This window comes from Pelmatolapia mariae, linkage group LG10_11 (genome assembly GCF_036321145.2).
Source record: "Pelmatolapia mariae isolate MD_Pm_ZW linkage group LG10_11, Pm_UMD_F_2, whole genome shotgun sequence".
NCBI lineage: Eukaryota > Metazoa > Chordata > Actinopteri > Cichliformes > Cichlidae > Pelmatolapia > Pelmatolapia mariae.
In genome coordinates, this window is record NC_086236.1 from 59992163 (window position 1) to 60011737 (window position 19575).

Here is a 19575-nt window from a genome sequence, read left to right on the forward strand (position 1 = left end):
GGTGCTTCTCACAAGTCAAGGGAGCCAACTCATCAGTTCCCCAGAGACTCATTCAGTACAAAGCAGCAGCCCTCAACACCTTCAGCAGCCAATCTTGGTACAGCTGAGTAAAATGAAGACTTCTTATGTGAAATGCTTGACTCACTCGAGAAAAAATATGCTAGAAACAAAAAGATGCAGCTGTGCTACCGTTATGAGTCCGAGTTGCACTTAGCTGTCCTGTTCTGTAGATTGTAGGTTAATGTATCTCTGTAGGTTGCTAAAAACATCCTTTGATCCATTCTCTGCTCTTGTTTTCTCCCTGTAGGTCCGGTCCATGTGCACAATCCAGGCACAGTCATCTTTAGCTTGCTCAGTCAATTTACGGGTCAAGTCGGGCCAACGACCGAATGCGGGAAGACAGCTGAGAGAGCGAGGAGAGAGGAAGAGGATGAGAGAAACTGTCCCGTGTTTCATCCTGCATCTTCTCCCAGCATTCATCTCTCTGAGGAGGAGAGGAGCGGAGAGAATGACACCATTTTCTTCCCTTCCCAGGAGCAGGGAAAAGACTCCCACATGTCAAAAGAGGAGATCCTATGATGCATCTCAAAAATTTCAGAAGACTTGGATACAACAAACTTTGAAACCACAGATGAGTATGGATCATATTCGTCTTTCCTCAGCAAGCTACGGATGCACTGACTTTGTTTCTGCAGCTTCTGGAAAACACTCACCTCAGAAATGTATTAAATCTCAGAAGAACAGCTGCAAAGTGGTCTTCTTTGTAAGTTATGATTTACGAACTCTTGTATATACTTTTAATAAGCTTCTTTAGCTCAGTGCAAAGAATGCCATCCAAGGTGTTGAAAGCTTTGCTAGGTAGTTATTAGGTAGTTTTAGTCAAATTAAGTTTATTTTAAATGAAAAAGAAATAGAAGAAAAAATGTACACAGAACATCCACATGTGATATTGAAAAGCTGGCTACAAAAGCAGCTAATTGTGTCTGCACATATATGTAGATATACATGAAATATGTTTAACTTTATGTACTATAGTACATACTTCCCTTTCACTGCCACAATGTCCCCTCTGTCTTATCAGTTCCAAGATTTTTACCCACCACAATTTTATACACTTCAAAGTCACAGACGCCAAAATGATCATCTGTCCTCTCAGGAAACAGCAACAGTCTCAAACTTTCCATCTTCTGGCATTTCATTGATCAGCACGGCGCGGAGTGCCTTTTAGCTCCATTTAAATGTCCAAAAGCAGTGACAAATGTTTTCCATCTGAGATGTGCTACTGAGTGTCTTGTCAAGTTCTCGCTCTTCCAAATTCCAGATCTGGTCTTTAGCACATAGGTTGGTCACATTTCCCGCACACTTCCTGGACGGGCTTGGACACTTCTTCATCACATGCAGGTTGTGTTGCAGGTTTTTCAGCCAAGAAGTACCCTGAGCAGCAAGAAATGACGGGATGTTTTTAATAAGAATTTAATCATTTGGGGGTATTTATAACACAAAAGTTCTAAGAAAAATATTAAGTGATTTAAAAGAAATCTACTAACCGTGAGTGAACCTAATCCAGACTAAAAATGGCTTGATTTTTGTCACAATAACCAGTGCAATTCCTGTACACAGGAGGGCAATTATCACCAGGAACCACACTGTATCTATAATAACACATGAGAGAGTTAGTTTCCATAATTTACATCAGTTCAATAATTTCACAGGCAACACAATTTGGCTACTTTACCTGCAATTGGTTTAGAGGCGAGCCTGGTGGTGGTAACTTCAGGTCTCACCACTAGAGGGAAACATTAAAAAAAGAGAACCTTATAAGCTCACTGCAGGCATTATTAGTTCGATGACAAGATGACACTATTGTGGTTTGGATTTGTCAGTGAGCTCACTCTGTTGTCCCTAATGTTTAACTTATTTCATCATGTGTTTGTGTGTGTGTGTGTGTTTGAATGTGTGTGTCCTTTCTCCACGGTTACTACAGAAGAGGTAAACAGTTGATAGAGAACATGCAAATAGCTTCCAAGCATTATTACCAGCTCATTTGTTTGGATTATTTTTAGTCATGTAACGGTTTCAGCTGAATCAGAAACATTTTAGGGATTCTGACTATGACCTGTCCACATTACTGTATGTAGGCAGGATTACAGTACAGGAAAACACATGCTACATCTAGGGCCTCTACAGTGACATTTAAAAAAAAGACACAACAGACTGTTTTGCTCACCTGCTCTTGAACAGAGCCCTGAGTTATAATAACACAGGACACGACATTAAGACTTTGAATCAGTTAACAGATTCATGTACTACACCCCTAAATCTGCCTGTCTCCTAGAACTTGTTATCATGGATTACTAAACTGTTACTGAGTTATGTTGTAGGGGGGATGGAGGCATGAAAGGAAATTTCCTTTAAGCACTGCGCAGAGCTTTGCCAGGAGGCTGTTGAGGTAGACAAGAGAAGTGCACAATTCTCACATTCTCACCTGTGTCTGTGCTCTCCTCTGTGGTTAGGTTTAGGCAACTCAAGCACTTCACATGAAGTTAGTAAATTCCCTAACCTTTGTGAAGTGCTGATGGTGCCAAAACGTAACCATAATAAAAAAAAAAACTGTTTAAGCTGTAAGTTGTAAACAACATTTCTTCATTGTGTTTCATAAAAAATGCGATCCGATAACAAATATTTTATTTTATTTTTAAATTTGTTGTTGTTTTAAACACTTTTAAACACTGATGTTATCACCTCAGAGTGCATACTTCACCCTCGTAGACACAGTGGATTTAAGGTGGATGACATCAGCGTTAAAGGTATCTAAACTAATTACTGGCAGACTTTAAAAACTAGAAACAACGAGCTGAAAGATGCTAAAAGGCCACATAGAGCTGACTGACCTCTGTAGGGTTGTGGGTGATGACTATCTATGATTTGGTTTCTCTAAGCAAGTCCTGACGTTAGTGCTGGTTAGTGCTGGTTAGTGCTGCTTTACAATATCCTGTTGGTACTTTTGTGTTGATATCTTCTTTTCTTTGGGTTAAAATATGCACTCAAAAAATGAATCTTTGCCCTCATAAAAACAAAATGCAACTGAAGTTTATCAAATCAAAGGTTTATTCATTTAATTCATTAATCGTGATTTTTTTAGGGAGCTCAATGTAAGTTTCATTTGGCCAGATTCTATTAAGTTGAACATTTTACGTTGTACTTACGTAACTGAATGTTTTCATGTAATCAGATTACTTAACGTCAACACTTTGGGCATGAATATTTTTTGAGTGTGAATGTTTCCTTGTTTGTAGGTACTCCACTGGATCCAGACAAACACGCTAGTAAATGCTCTTGTGCATACATGTAAATAAACGGTTTCTTTTAACAAACTTATTACACTGAGCTACTTTCAGTCTTGTTTTCATAAAATAAGGCATTTGAACTCATGGGTTCTCAGGAGTATTTTTAAATAAAAAAAAGTTATATTTCCAGATGTAGTTAAATGAGTAACTTCTCATGAAAAAATGAGCATTTGCTGACCTTTTGTGGTTCAGCCTGTACACTCAGACAAGTTCGATGCCAAAATCATTTTGGTGTAAAAGATGAGTATATCTGTTATGTTATTGCTTTTCATGGTAGTGTTAAATTAGTCTCCGATCTTATGTCTTTGGGCAACGCATCTACAATGTTATTTTTTGTGCTTTTACACTGATAATTTGTAGCAATTTGTTAATTAAAGAATGCAAAACGACAAAGCTCCTTAATGAGAATGTGATGCTGCACGTGGCCCTCAAGTGTGTGATGTTTGAAACTATTCAAAACAAAACACTGCAATGAATAAATAATAACCACTGTGTCAACAATTGTTTCACATTTAGTTGATTGTGCCGAGAAGGGCTCACTTACCAGTAGTAGATGGAGGGACGGTGGGTTTGATTGTGGCTACACACTCTTTACAGTCTTGGTCTTTGCATTTGTAGCCAGCCTTACATGTGCACACGGTGTTATGAGTCGGGTTGCATTCTGTCTTGACGTCCACTTTTGCTGTGGAAAAACACGGTCATTGTTAAAAGTGATTTAAAGACGGATAAAGTTGAAAGTGTGTGCAAAGGATGTCTTTGTGATAAAACTGAAAATGTGAAATGACTAACAAAGCTGGGCACGACAGGTAAAGATTCTGGTTTGAAGTCATAAGACGGTTATATTATCACATCTGGTGCTTCTTCTTTAGAGAATTTTAAACACTTTTTAAACACTGATGTTATCACCTCAGAGTGCATACTTCACCCTCGTAGACACAGTGGGATTAAGGTGGATGACATCAGCGTTAAAGGTATCTAAACTAATTACTGGCAGACTTTAAAAACTAGAAACAACGAGCTGAAAGATGCTAAAAGGCCACATAGAGCTGACTGACCTCTGTAGGGTTGTGGGTGATGACTATCTATGATTGGGTTTCTCTAAGCAAGTCCTGACGTTAGTGCTGGTTAGTGCTGCTTTACAATATCCTGGTGGTACTTTTGTGTTGATATCTTCTTTTCTTTGGGTTAAAATATGCACTCAAAAAATGAATCTTTGCTCTCATAAAAACAAAATGCAACTGAAGTTTATCAAATCAAAGGTTTATTCATTTAATTCATTAATCGTGATTTTTTTAGGGAGCTCAATGTAAGTTTCATTTGGCCAGATTCTATTAAGTTGAACATTTTACGTTGTACTTACGCAACTGAATGTTTTCATGTAATCAGATTACTTAACGTCAACACTTTGGGCATGAATATTTTTTGAGTGTGAATGTTTCCTTGTTTGTAGGTACTCCACTGGATCCAGACAAACACGCTAGTAAATGCTCTTGTGCATACATGTAAATAAACGGTTTCTTTTAACAAACTTATTACACTGAGCTACTTTCAGTCTTGTTTTCATAAAATAAGGCATTTGAACTCATGGGTTCTCAGGAGTATTTTTAAATAAAAAAAAGTTATATTTCCAGATGTAGTTAAATGAGTAACTTCTCATGAAAAAATGAGCATTTGCTGACCTTTTGTGGTTCAGCCTGTACACTCAGACAAGTTTGACGCCAAAATCATTTTGGTGTAAAAGATGAGTATATCTGTTATGTTATTGCTTTTCATGGTAGTGCTAAATTAGTCTCCGATCTTATGTCTTTGGGCAACGCATCTACAATGTTATTTTTTGTGCTTTTACACTGATAATCTGTAGCAATTTGTTAATTAAAGAATGCAAAACGACAAAGCTCCTTAACGAGAATGTGATGCTGCACGTGGCCCTCAAGTGTGTGATGTTTGAAACTATTCAAAACAAAACACTGCAATGAATAAATAATAACCACTGTGTCAACAATTGTTTCACATTTAGTTGACTGTGCCGAGAAGGGCTCACTTACCAGTAGTAGATGGAGGGACGGTGGGTTTGATTGTGGCTACACACTCTTTACAGTCTTGGTCTTTGCATTTGTAGCCAGCCTTACATGTGCACACGGTGTTATGAGTCGCGTTGCATTCTGTCTTGACCTCCATGTTTGCTGTGGAAAAACACGGTCATTGTTAAAAGTGATTTAAAGACGGATAAAGTTGAAAGTGTGTGCAAAGGATGTCTTTGTGATAAAACTGAAAATGTGAAATGACTAACAAAGCTGGGCACGGCAGGTAAAGATTCTGGTTTTAAGTCATAAGACGGTTATATTATCACGTCTGGTGCTTCTTCTTTAGAGAATTTCAGTTTGATGAAACAAGGTCTTTCTTAAATGATGCTTTAGTGCACACACCTCAATCTGATGTCACAAATTAGCAAGCAGCGAACTACTTATATGACTTCCAAAGAGTCACAGTCATCCCAAAACCAAACACACAAAGTGAAAATCATAAACAGAGATCATTTTGTGGCATTTAGGGTCACAGAGGGACGTAGCACAACATGCAGAGTCTTAAAAGCTCACCAGCCAACAACGGTCCACAAGCAGAATAAAAATATTTTCACATTTTCCAGACAGATTACTATAAAATGAGCAGCTGCAGTCGCTATAATCTTATAACTATAAGTGACTGTAAGTGCCAAGTCTGAGGTCACAACACAACTGAGGAATGTGGACATTTTAAAGCTGGCAGCGACTCTTACATGTGTGCTCAGCACTGTTTTACTCTGCTGTCTTATAATAATGAATTAAAATGCAGTGAGAGCAGTAAGCAGCATAAACATACAGAGTAGTAAACAGAAGAAAACAGGTAACCAAGCATTTTGTTCCATGAAGCCCTCTGAAGTCCACACATCCGAACTCTTATCATCATCACCAACAGATCATTGACACCAACAACACAGAAGCCCTTTTTATATCACTGCTCTGCTATGTAAAGTTTTTGAGTGGGCTGAATTATTTCCATAGCCGTTAATTGGCATAAAGCCCCTTCTTGTGCTTTGAACGCCCACCTTCCTCTGCTGAAGAAATGTAAACAGTTTTTTAATGTGCAGGTGGATAAACAATAAGTAGATGTTTGGTCAGATGTTAAATGTCTATATGTATCTGGTCTGTAATTTGGAAAAAGGTATGTGAGCCCTTTGGTTATGATATGTGTAAAAAAAGGCTTCTTGGTTGACACACAAAAAAAGTCAAATTCAGCTAAAATGTACATGTAGCCAAAATTGAGACCGAGAAACTCGAATTTGTCTCAGTTCTGTGTTTTCTCTCGTCTGTGTTTTCCACAGTGACATTTAAAAAAGGCACGGCATGCTGTTTTGTTCACCTGTACCAGCACAAAGCCCTGAGTAATAATAACATAGGACATGACATTTCTGCTCTTTCCGCTGTTTGCTACTTTTTTGGTATTTTGCTCTTTTTTCCACTGACATGAAGATGGTCTGCTTTTTCAGCCTCCTCCTGTCTCGGTGGGCTGTGCCGCAGACCATGTCAAGATTACTGTGTAAACATAAACTTCTGCTGCAGAATCTCATCATATTAAACCCCAATGCTTGCTCATAGTTGGTTTCACAGACCCCCTTCTCTTCCCCTCCTGTCTTTCATCTCCTTCTGACTGTATCCCCCCCCATTGATACATGAAATGGGAAATCCCCTTGCGTAAGTTTTGTATATGCAAACTTCTCTGAAATCATGAGTTGAGAAACAGCTAGCAGTCTGACTTTGTCAAGATTCTGTGGAGTCATTGGTCAAATGCAGTGGTCAGGTCGACAGAGAGTTAATGACTCACTCACACATCTCACATCAAGAGAGAGCATGATAGAGCTCACACACTAACACAAAATGTATAAGCAACCACATGTTTCACTATAACAAGGGGAGGGGGGGTCCTGAGTAGTATTTTTACTGTAATGCTTTGTCATTCTTCTATCTGCTTAAAAGATAACAGGTACGCTCTAGCGGGAATATTTGTGTACAAGAGCTTGAATCAATGTGTCTGTAGAAAAACGTGTAAGTCGTAAAACCCACTACGTCATCATTCCTGCCACTAAAGCTCTTTGTGCTGTCAGTCTAAAAATTGCCTAAAAGTTTTCACACATTTCAAATCCTCACATGTACTGTAGCGCCTCCACGCCCAAAGCTAAAGATGTGAAGTTACTCACGTTTGCTGCAGCTGTCACAAAATTCACAGTTCATCGCCGTGTTGTAGCCAGCTGTGTATTTCCCAGGTCCACAGGGTTCACATTTATGGTCACAGTTGGTCTGTGAGCGTGAGGCCACAAACTCACCTGGAATATATGAAACATCAGTTTGCAGTTAAAGCACTACTGTTGACATCACAGCCATGAGCTCTAATGGGATGTGAGGAAGTTACTGTACCTGCAGGGCACTTTTCACAACAAAACCTAGGTGATATATGTGGCCAGCTGTACTGTGTTGGACTGCAAAGAATTGAAGTGAGCTTTACAGGGTTAGAAGAGAGCAAAGGTAGGAAGCACAGTAATGGTAAAATAAAACAGAGTGGCCGCATCTGGGAAGAAACACACAAGAAAAGAAGAGGAGGAGGAGGAAGAAAAGGAGGGGAGTAAGCAGAGACAGGAGGAAAAGTATTACTATCATGATTCTGTCAGATGTATTCACATAACAATCCCAGCAGACACTCAGTGAAACACGCTAAAGGTTAAAGATGATAAATATAATAACATCTTCCATTCTGAGAAAAAGAATTTGGTAGTCAGGCTGCCTAAATATGTTAGGACACACATTTTAAACTCTAAAGAAGCATGTAACACGCTGATGATAAAACACATACAAAATACAACACTAAGAGAGACCAGCTTTACATCCTAATGCAAACAGGTTACAAGGCTCTACTAAAACATTCAAAATGATAAAGTTATAGCTGAAAATACATGCTGTGAAAGTCTTTACTTACTGTGGAGGAGAAGTTTTAGCAAGATGTCACTTGGGACCCTCTGAGCCTGAGACTGAGCAGGGGACGAGAAGTGTGTCAAGGGACTGTTCATAAAATGTCAGAGATGACTCATCCTGAAAACCTTACATATTAACAGTCAACATCCTTGTCCCACTCTCTCTCTCTCCTGTCTTTTTGGAGACCACCTTGGCTGTGCACAGCAACATACCCCCTGTCAGCCTCCACATTTTTCCATCATCCTATCTCTCTCGTTTCCTCCAAAATCTGCTTTTGCTGCAAGCACTCTGATGCTTTTTATTCTCTCGTTTTCTCTTTCACCTCTGTCACTCTCGCTCTCTCTCGCCTCTTCTTAGCACAGGATGATGAAGTCGTTTAATGTAAGGCATCGTTTACCTCATAGGTATCTTTTTACTCTTATAGTTAATGTGAGAAATGTCATTCCAAGAAATTACTTTATGATAATGAGAAGGCGTGTAATGTTATGAGGATCGAAAACATTGCAATGCCAATTGCATGCATAGGTCCCAAATTGCTCATTACAAAAAATTTTTTATAATATAATAAAATATTACCTCTACCAAGGAGATTATTGGCTGTGTGTGTGTGTGTGTGTGTGTGTTGTCAGTTGGATTACTCAGAAGGTAAGGACTGATTAATATAAAAGTGTTACCAAAAGTGGAGCATGGGTGAACTTACAATTTTAACTTTTGGAGTCAGATTTAGAGCCAGGACTGTCACGGGGGCTTGAGTGTGAGGACCCAAATGACAGGCAGACTGAGGTGAACAAAAAGCGAGCTGTTTATTGCAGACTGATGTCAAGGTTGTACAAATGTGAATCATGAGGGACAAAGGAAACTGAAAACTATAACTACTGAAACTTAAGACTTGAAAGCACACTAAGGCCTTCAAACACCAGAAACACCAGAGGTCGGGACCACTGGGAAGGAGAACAGAAACATACACAGACAATAAACACAGAAGGGTAATTAGGGAAAGTGGAGATAAGACACAGGTGAACTAAATCAGACAGAAAACAAGGTACGAGAAGCAAAAATAAAGGCAACGCACAAGGAATTCTAACTCTCAAAGTAAAACGGGAAATGTGATAATTAAATAGGGAAGACACATCACGTGAAGGAATTTAATGCACAAGACTTGACATAGCAGAAAGGGAACACAGGAAGGATTACAACTAAGGCAACTAGGAACCAAGAATGGGGCTAAATTTACTAAGAGTAAAAAAACATGAAATTATATAAAACATTAAACAAACCTATAATAGAAAGTCCAAAAAACTTACACACTGGGCAAACTAGCTGAGTTTTTTTTAAACACTGACATGTTGATATAGGAGAAAATTGGGCATTTCACATCACAGCTTCACACACACTTCTGAAGTGGGATAACAAAAAAAAGAGTGAGGCATCATGTTTAAGATAGACTCTCAGTATAATCACAATATTAAAAAACGATCCAGATCCAGACATCCATCTGGATCCACCAGCTCATTTGTTCATGGTGTGGACCTCATTGTTATCCTTGTATGAAGTCTTAGACTGTCTTTTGTTAGTTTCATGCACAATTCAATTTGTTTTCTGAAGGTTGAGTGTATTTTTTCTGAATTAAAACAAAAGGTATATTTTCCAGACGGGGGTAAAATCATGCTGCAAATGATAAGAATGATATGTTTCTAGTTAATTTCTTTATTATTGGTGTAACTGGTAGCGTAGGTGTGAGAACATTAATCAGCAAAAAAAACGACAAAATGTCATTAGTGTGTAGATAGCTGCCAGCCAGCGATAGTTACTATACTTGACCTCAGTTTTCACAGAAACCAAGCCACAGCACGTGACCTCCTTTCAACAGTGAAACGGGGACTAGGTTTAAGGAAATAGGGGCAGCCTCAAGTGACAAGTGTGACTATAGCTGAGTAGCAACACTCAAACAGAATACAGAGATGACTGGATGAGAGATGACTGTGCAACAAGACCATGGCTGATCATGAACTGGTTACAGCAAAACTGGTCATGCTTATCTTGAGGTTTCAGTATCAGTATTGATGCTTGACCGTAAGAGTTGATACGTCTGAACAGAACTTCAAAAGTTCTTTTGCCAGGAACATGTTGACTTTTTTGTTATGAAGTAAACAGATAAACAACGCCACTTTTTAGTTGAAATCTGCATGCTGAGTCAGAGATGGGCCAGTCAGTCCTCACAGCTGGACTAAAAGACTGTGTGGGGAAATCAGCAGTTTATTTGCGTGTGCATTTCTGCAAAGACCTATGTATGCCAAACGGGTTAGTGTAAGTGACACTTTATGTGTGACACAGAGGAAGACTGGGTGAGAGGGAGGAGGAAGAGTGAAGAGATGAAGATGCTTTTTTGTTGCTAACTATAAAGGAAGGATGTGGTTTTTCTGAGGAAGCACTTGTCTTGCTCTGCTGAATGAGCTCTTTAGTATACTGTAATAGCAAAGTCGCGTGAGGTAACGCTCTGCTGGCCTCCTTAATAAAGGTCTGGTCTACTACAGGATGCTCTTTTAAAAATTATGGTGCCTATAAATATAGTTAAGTGATACTTCCCTTACAGCCTATACTTAATCTCTGTAGTCAATTTCACAGTATGCAAAGACGTTTTTATCAGGTCCTTTCCAGAATAACTAATGATTTCAAAGTACTGGCTTAACCACTCAGCGTCCACTCATTTGGTGAATCGTTTAGGAGTAAAATTATACAAAGGTATTAAAGGTTGATCCCTTTATAGGACATTTTCAGATCTTTGGCACATTCAAGCAGAAGAGAGCAAGACGAATGTCATAGATTGCAAGTGTGGAAAGAAAGTGGAAGACGTGCCCAGACCCAGGTCCCTGACAGAAGCTGGGAAGAAGACACAACACGGAAGTAAAGGGATTTATTATCATTTATCGCACTGTAAATAAACGCACCGTTTGCAGTGAAGAGTCCTGCGTTTTGGGTCCTATTTTCCTCCACATCCCCACGGCTTGCCCTGGCAAACCGTGACAGAATCATCCCGCGTCGGTGGAGGCTTCACCACACCATTAAGTAGCTCCCTCCGCCGATGCTGATCCGCTGCCGGTGTGTGGCATCCTCCTCGGGCGTGGCCAGCAATCTTCAGACCGGACGGTGCCTGTAGCCCGGCCTCCTGGCTACGACCACACACACACCTCCCTATACATACACACATGGAAAAAAATAACAGTGAACACACACACAAAATAAAAAGTCCACAACTGCTCAGGGACCCTGGGTCCCTCAGACCGTTTTTTAACGTTTTAACGTTGTCTTTAATTAAAGAGTAGTTAATAAGCAACCCCGTTTACAAAAAGCAGCTGGCACACCTTGTATAATGTAAACAAACATGGCCTGCAGAGAGGTCAGTTAAGCATCCATAGCAGATGACAGCACCTGCCTGCAATGATGGTACTTGTACGTGACACAAATGTGAAAGCTACATACATGATATGTGGTAATTGTACCCTCACTTTCATCACTCTGCTGGCTTTTAAATTCCCCTTTAGCCCCTGGGAGGCAATCATTTACCTTTTCATTCATTAGATCACAGCTGTCCACTTAGCCTCATCTAACGTGAGCTCAGGCCCCAAAACGCTTCTGGATCTTGTTTGGTTATGTTTTTTATCTGGGTCCGTCCTTTGGGAGGTTTACGGGCTTGCCCTGCTGGGAGCAGACGCACAGAAAGACCCAGAACCCGTTTGAGACATACATAAATACTGAGCCACCTACACCTACACGTTATTATTACAGCTGTTTGGCCACGCCATTAACGCTGCAATTATTGAGTCAGCGGAGCGTTGGCGACTTTTATGCACAATGTGGCTCAGCACTCAACTTCACTTGGTCTCGACTTCATTTATAATGTCTGTGATTCCTTAATGGCGCTAAAAGATTAAGAGGTGTTGTTCAATATTTTTGATTTATATACGTTGCCCTCCCCCGCAATGACGAAGTGGAAATCGTTGCTGGAGAGAAGACTGTCTGGAATATCCTGCTTAGTCTGCTGCCACTACGATGGAGGACTGATGGATGGATGCCAGATTTAAGCACTCACACTGGTGCGTGGACGTGCAGCGGCTTGCAGTCCTTGCCCCTTGTATACAGAGGTTTTCTGAATATGAAAACCTACAATGCAATGCTAGTATGAACTACTAGCCCACGCAGTCTTTCGCACCGAGGTGAACCCCTCCCTGTATTTGGGAAAGACTAAATCACCCTCTCTCCGAGATACTCTTTTTATCCGGTCAAGCTACTGGCCTATCGATGTTTAACTCTATGTTTTAGGTTGTGGATTGTTCCCTTAGATATCTGTGTATATATATAGTCTAAAATATAATTTAATATCTTTTTTTAATGTAGAAATTTCCAATTCATTTTTTAAAAAAGCTGCAAATGATCGTAGTCTGCTTTTATTTACAGATAGCTCCACATCCCAAGTGTTTTATGATTCTTGTTATTGTCCTTATTGAACTGAAGTTGACTCGTCTGCTGGTTTAACGGCTTTCCTACAGGTTTGTTGTGTTTTTGAACCTCAGGTGCAGTTTTGCCAGTTTGCCTGTGAAACTAATTCCTGTGAAACGTGCGCGTCACAGCATTTCCCGTTTGAGACCGCCTCTCCTCTTCAGAGACTGGGCAGCGGCAGTTCTGTCGCGTTGCTTTCTCTAAAATATATATATGTGTACTTTAGTAACTTAAATGCCGATTTCCACGCAAGGAGCTGAGTTAAGAAATATTCCTCGGAGTGACGGTGGTTGTCCAGGTAAGTGACGGTTAAATATCTAAGCAGTATGTCTGTGGGAAGGAGCGATTCATATCAGATTGTGGTGGGCGTTTGTGTGGTGGATAGTTAAATCGAAACCAGTGACAAGAAAAAAGTTAAATGACAAGTGCAGATTAAGTTCTCAAACACGTCAGTGTTATCTGTAAATACGCAAAAATAAGACACGTCGAGTTTTTGTGCGCTTAAAAACACTCGAAAAGGCAAAGTTTGCTCTAATCTCAGCCTTTGACCGAGACAGGGAAGCGAAGAGGGAAGCTGCCCAAACAAGTGGCGCAGATATGCGACCTTCGTTTACTGAGCACAAAATCAATCTCTCTGTGAATTATTTCTTTAGGGATCACACTGTCTTCAAAGTAGTCACACCCAAACTCGTCCTCTTTAAGGTGTTTAAATTCATTGAATTAAGGGCTTGTTAACGGGAGAAGATGCATAATGTGCAGTATTATGTGTAGGATTGTATTTCAGCACCGCTCTGCTAATAGTCAGCTTTAATAAAAATCCAGGCGAAAACATTTGCAGCCTCAGCCCCCGCACGTGTTACATATCCGTATACCTGTGGCGTTACATTTGTGAGTTAAATAAATGAGGTAAATTATTACCTGTGCAGCGGCTTGCAGACAGTTTCGTTTCATCTCCTCACCATGCTGGGAAAACCACTTCTGATAATTCAGCTTCTACCACACATTTGTTTCTCATCGTAATTCCATAAAATATCATTTGCTTTCATCTAATCTATTTAAAATTTCTGTCCAATACAAGTCCATGGACACAATGTGAACCCGGGGTTCACTTTGTTTCACTTCTGGTAATTTAAATGTAAAAAATAATTTTTAATAGTGCTCCACATCTCTATGCAATCTCCTTCTATGTTATCAGGAGTTGAGCAACCAAACTTGGCAGGTCTGGGGGGTTCTTATCTATCATCAGATGTTATGATGTCATTTTGTTGCCAAGCATTCACCTACCAACTGGATTAAATAGCACATTTTTAGCATTTATGCATCCATAACACCTGATAAAAGCACAGTATGTCTTAATGTTATGACAGGAACTCCATTTCATTGCTGCCAACCACCAATCACTGGCCACACAATACTGTAGCATATGAGTAGTTCTAATGTGCACAAGCAAACATGGTAGCAGCTGACACGATTAGAGCCTTAAAATGCGTTCTGCTCTCTGCCAAAATCCTGCTTTATGATTTTTGTACTGTGCCTATTATTAAAATCCTTTTTGTTAATTACCATTCAGCTGACCAGAGAACAGACCGCAATCCTACACAGCAGCCAAGGGGCCAGTGCAAGGATTGGGGGCTGATGGAGTGCAGCAGCTATGCTATGCAACTACACTTCCTCAAATTAGTGGACTTTGGCTCATTTTGATTATGGAGGCCCTTCGGCACAGAGGACAGAGGAGTAAAAAAGCCTCTTTTGGCACCTTACTTTTCCTGATGGTGAGAACACCTTAAAGGTCACAGCATGAAGAAATGAGAAATTCCCTTGTTGGGAACTTCTCTTTGGATATTCATTGTAAATTCTTTGTTTTAGTGCATGTTCATCACCACTTTGGCATCGTTACCAGAGTCACAGGAAGTTAATAAGACCTGTAAACTTGACGAGTTTCACACTGAAGATGGAATATGTTGCAACAAATGCAGTCCAGGTACTGTATGAGCCACTGCATGTCATATATATCCACAGTGACAAGCAAATCATCTGAGACATCATCAAGCTAACTTTTTGTTTTTACGCGTTATCTTCCTGTTTTCAGGTTTTAAGCTTCAAGAAAAATGTCATGGTCCCAAAGAGAGATCAACCTGCACACAGTGTCCAGAAGGACAGTACTTAGAATTTATGAACTACTCCCCCAACTGCCTTAGTTGCAAAATCTGCAAAGGTAGAGCAACTTTATCCTTTCCTGACTCAGTCTAACATGTTAGATTTAGAAGTATATCATCAGATTCAGGTTTGTCTTACTCGATTTTCTTTTGTGTGTGTGTGTGTGTGTGCGTTCCTTTCTGCAGCATCAAAGAATGAAATCCAGGTGTCGCCATGTTTAAGAAACCAGAACACTAAGTGTCGATGTAAAGATGGATATTACAAGATTAGAATTGACAGCGAAACCTTTGATTGTCGCAGATGTAAAAAGTGCAAAGTCGATGAAGTGGAAATGCAGATATGTAAGCCTTAACTTATTCCAGTACCCACCCAGTCATGGCCCATAATGCATTTCTTCATGTGAGTCTAAATAGAAACAATCTTGCTGTTCACAGGTACACCAGATAATAACACTGTGTGCAGATGTAAGGACAATTACTACAAAGTCAAAGGCAACGACAAGTGCAAGCTGTGCGAGAGGTGAGCATACGACTGTTGTATGTGAGCTTTGTGTGTGTGCATTGTTCCTATTTCACTGTTTGGGATTGTTTGTTTAAATGTTAACGGGGAAGTGTGTTTGTAGAATTGAAACTCTCAGCACATTTCTCAGCGTGTTCAGTCTTTCCATTTGTTGGCAACAGAGAAGTTATGACACATGAAAACCTGAGATGTGAACAGTCACTGAACAAGTTCTCATTTGTTAAACACACGGTCTGTCTGTCCCACTCAGGGAGGAAGTAAATGTTTTTAAGACTTAGAAACACTCGAGTCAAGCCGATGTAGACAGATGTCTTATGTGGATGTCTTATACTTAAAAAAAAAAAAAAGAGAATTCTGAATGTAAAAATCATGGCAACCCACATTTTGTGTTAGTTAATAATTTAGCATGTGGATAGGTACAGTGGTATTTATCATGGGAAAAAACCTGAGAGCCCAGGGGAACTTACTGCCCGTACTTTAAACAATCCCGAGCTACATCCTTTCTAACAAATAAATGTAGTAATTAGTAGTGATTGTGGCAGCTGAATAAGTGTTAATTCAACACTAATTAGTTGCTTAGTGGTAACTTTGAAACAGTACTGAAAGTGTGAAAATGAAATTGCTTGAATTCATATGATGATGTAAAAAAGGCATCTTGGCCATCATGTGAATCGTTTCCTCTTTAAGATGTGCTACTTCCTCCTCCGTGTTATGAAATGTGTTCTCTCTTCTCCACAGTTGCTCTCCTCAGTGCAACCACTTGTGTTCAAAACCCACAATAGGTGAGCACCAACCAGGCCATCTTTCTCACAAAAGAGTGAGCAAATAGAATAATCATAGATGTACTTAAGCATATTAAAATATTATTAATAATTTTCTTGACTAAGACATAATGTATGTTTTTTCAATTCTCAACTCCAGTAAAACTTTACATTTTCTGTACATTTTCTTTTCTTATGTTTTAATATGGATCTATTTTTTTTCTATAACTTTCTAGCTCCTTCAAAAGAAAATACGCCCAATGAGCCGGACTCTTTTGTCAATATAATTGTTGGAACTGTAACTGGAATATTAGTGTTGATGGTGTTGATGGTTTTAATGACGTACATGATCACGAAACGACAAACCAAAAAAAGGCTACTACGGTCCTCCCAGCGATCTGATACTTCCCAGGAATCTTGTCAGGTACCTTGATTTAACTGCCTGTTGTTACTTTTCTCAGTTCGGTCTACACTCTGCAGACAATAAATAGGATCTGCTCTTGTTTTATAGCAGGTCTTGGTGAACAGTGAGGAACATTTGGAGACCATTGTGACAGAGGTTCCTCAGACTTCTGTGGCCCAAGTGGAGACGTCCAAACTGCCTGACTGTGTCCCGCTGGAAATCAATCGTGAGTGTACAGCTCCTCATCAGAGGTCCAGTGTGCAAGCTTCAAAAAAAGTGCTCAGTTGTATCGCTTTTGCTCAATACCCCTATTCATTTCTCCCCCCCGACAGTCTCTGAGCTGATCTATGCCGTCCTGGATCTGGTACCTGTGGTGCAGGTGAAGCAGCTGGTGCGTTGTCTTGGTGTGACTGATACAGAGATTGAACAAGCGGAGATGGATCACCGATCCTGCCGGGAGGCTCACTACCAGATGCTGCGGGTGTGGGCCTTACATTCAGGTGGAGGAGGACGAGGTGGAATGCTGCACAGGCCACTGTTCAATGAATTATTAGAAAAACTAAGAAATATGCACCTGGGGAAAGCAGCTGAGGAACTGGAGACAAAATATGGCATTCAGTAACTCTGTAAAACGTGCCAAGAGGAACAAAATGCTTATGAGCCCAAGTATTGCTGACTTTAAGGACTCAATCGCGGATGCCAAACTGGCCTGGTGCTACAACAAATGCAGCAGCTTTATTTCACAGCACACATATGAGACTGAAGACTTTGGGTTCTTCTTTGACAATCACACAGCGAGATGATGGGAAGAAACAACTAAGAGCAAATGAACAAAGGGCTGAAAGAGTCACAGAAAACGTTTGCATTCAGATCATTTTCAAAGAGCTTTTTACAATGAGTATTTTTTACATTTTGAAAACCAGGATTATTTCTTTATTGCTGAGCAATATCTGAGAAGACTGATGCTACTCTCTTCACATTATATATAATCCTACAACTATTTTGTACCTTTAAACCAAGCCAAGCTATACTCCCCAAAGCAAACTATATTTCCCAAAGACGCAGACATTCATTAACATGACCAGTGTTAAAGGATAGTTGTTCCTCTGGCTCTAGAATGACGGTCCTACACTGCACCGTTGGAGAAATCCCAAGTTGGGCGTTGACAGTTTTGTGACCAAAAGTAGCCTCAGACACAAATCTGACAGTATTTTTCAGAAATTTAGGATCAATTTTAAAAAACAAAACAAAACCAAAATGACCAATGTAAGTGTAGCGAGAGACAATGTGATGGTGCAATTGTAGAAACGCCAAAACAGACGAATAGATTTTGAGGTAAAACACGCAAAAAGAAATGTTTGAGATTCCAAAAGAAGAAGGTCTAGTTGAGTCATGCCAGGTAAATGTTGGCACGTACGATAGGTCCTCCGAGAAGCGTGGAAGAGTGGTGGAGAAATTACAATCATTCGTTATAGCGTAGGATTCAGGAGGTGTTATCACTGTGCGATCGGCATACCTCAAACTTAATATCCTGCTAAAGCTTTTTCCTGCTGAAATCTTGCAGTCTGAATGCACCTTAACCAATGTGTTATTTCTTTATTATCACTATGACAAGTCTCTTAAAATGGTTGATGCATTTTGTACCGTATGCATTTCTATGTAGTTTTATTAACTTTTAGGGGAGTCAAATGTATCTACTTTACTAGTGTGTATAACTTAAGCTACCTATTTTTTTTTTTTAAATTGTAAATAGTTGCAATTAAAAAAATAGTTACAAGTTAAACTTATTATTGCAAAACATGTATATCTTTCTAGAGGGAAGTGGTGTATTTAATCCCGGTACCGTTGAGTTAACAGGTAATGTTTTAATAGGACAGTGGTTCACAAACATTTTGTGGCATGCTTCAACTTAAAAATCAATTTATCCACCCCCCACCCCCACCTCCTTTCCCTTGCAAGAGCTCGTGCACGGTTTCTATCAGTCATTAACATCGATGAGGAAGGAACTTAAAAAAAAGAGAGAGATCCTAGTTGAATTTCAGTCATATGAAGGTCAGCACAGTAACACTGACAAGCTTTTTACCCCTTGATTGTGCATGTTCTTCCTCTCATCCACACTTCCCTTGAAGTGGTGCTGTACCCACACAGGGAGGCCCACCCTGCAGTTGAGGACCACTGAAATTGTATTGGAAACTTTGTGGTTCCTACTTATAGTAGGGCTGACCGCTGCCACATTCAATGACTTTTCACAGCCCCATAAGCTTTCATTGAAACCCTATCATGCAAGCATTATTCATACTGCTATAGAAAAGAGGACACACCTGTTCCCAGTGTCTCTCAGCTGAGCGACTTTTATAATACAGTTGTTTCACCGTGCAGATTCACATAGCAATCAGTTACACTTGAATTGAAAAGTGTATTTTCAAATGGTTTCAAATGGTTTTATACTTAAAAATATTTACCGACTGGATGATGATTGTCAATCAGTGTTGCGCATCAATCAAATGTAAAACTCAAGTTTTAATAAATGTGTCATGTCTCTTTCTCTGTGTGTCTGAGTTACGTGTGTGAAAAATTTAATTGTGCATATTTCACTGCAGGCACGCTGCCAGTCTGCATTTCAACGTGAGGCTTTAATCATTAACACGAAATGTTATCTTTCTTTCTGTGGTTTTAAGGTTTTAACCTTGTGGTTTTAACCTGATAGTTTTATAAAAATTTTATTTCCTTAGCTACATTCCTTTGCCTAGACCTCTTCCCCATAACTCCCTGTGCATGCAATATAAAACACGAAGTACCAACACCACTGAATTTCATCTCTGTATCCCTTATTGGTTTCTCATATAATGAATAGCTGAATGAACACACACACACACACTCTGCTGCTG

The 19575-nt window shown here is 39.7% G+C and overlaps 2 protein-coding genes across 4 annotated transcripts; one reads left to right on the forward strand and one right to left on the reverse strand.

Moving 5' to 3' along the window:
• Positions 1–823: 823 nt before the first annotated feature.
• cd27 (CD27 molecule) lies at positions 824–11436 on the reverse strand. Of its 3 annotated transcripts, XM_063486561.1 has the most exons (9): positions 11299–11436; positions 8355–8406; positions 7799–7949; positions 7582–7707; positions 5393–5530; positions 3892–4029; positions 1736–1786; positions 1548–1652; positions 824–1434 (listed from the first exon to the last, which is right to left on the reverse strand). In XM_063486561.1, the coding sequence occupies exons 3-9, from the start codon at positions 7947–7949 to the stop codon at positions 1331–1333; spliced, it is 813 nt and encodes a 270-aa protein (XP_063342631.1). In that variant the 5' UTR covers positions 8355–8406; positions 11299–11436; the 3' UTR covers positions 824–1330. The 3 variants fall into 3 exon arrangements, with proteins under 3 accessions (XP_063342631.1, XP_063342633.1, XP_063342632.1); XM_063486563.1 differs by lacking the exon at positions 8355–8406 and having other exon boundaries at positions 7799–7860; XM_063486562.1 differs by lacking the exon at positions 11299–11436 and having other exon boundaries at positions 8355–8462.
• A 1573-nt stretch (positions 11437–13009) lies between these two features.
• tnfrsf1a (tumor necrosis factor receptor superfamily, member 1a) lies at positions 13010–19220 on the forward strand. The gene is made up of 10 exons (XM_063486043.1): positions 13010–13145; positions 14418–14619; positions 14714–14828; positions 14937–15062; positions 15190–15345; positions 15439–15523; positions 16262–16305; positions 16521–16708; positions 16796–16913; positions 17020–19220. Exons 2-10 carry the CDS (start codon positions 14551–14553, stop codon positions 17307–17309), a joined length of 1191 nt encoding a protein of 396 aa, XP_063342113.1. The 5' UTR covers positions 13010–13145; positions 14418–14550; the 3' UTR covers positions 17310–19220.
• Positions 19221–19575: the final 355 nt, after the last annotated feature.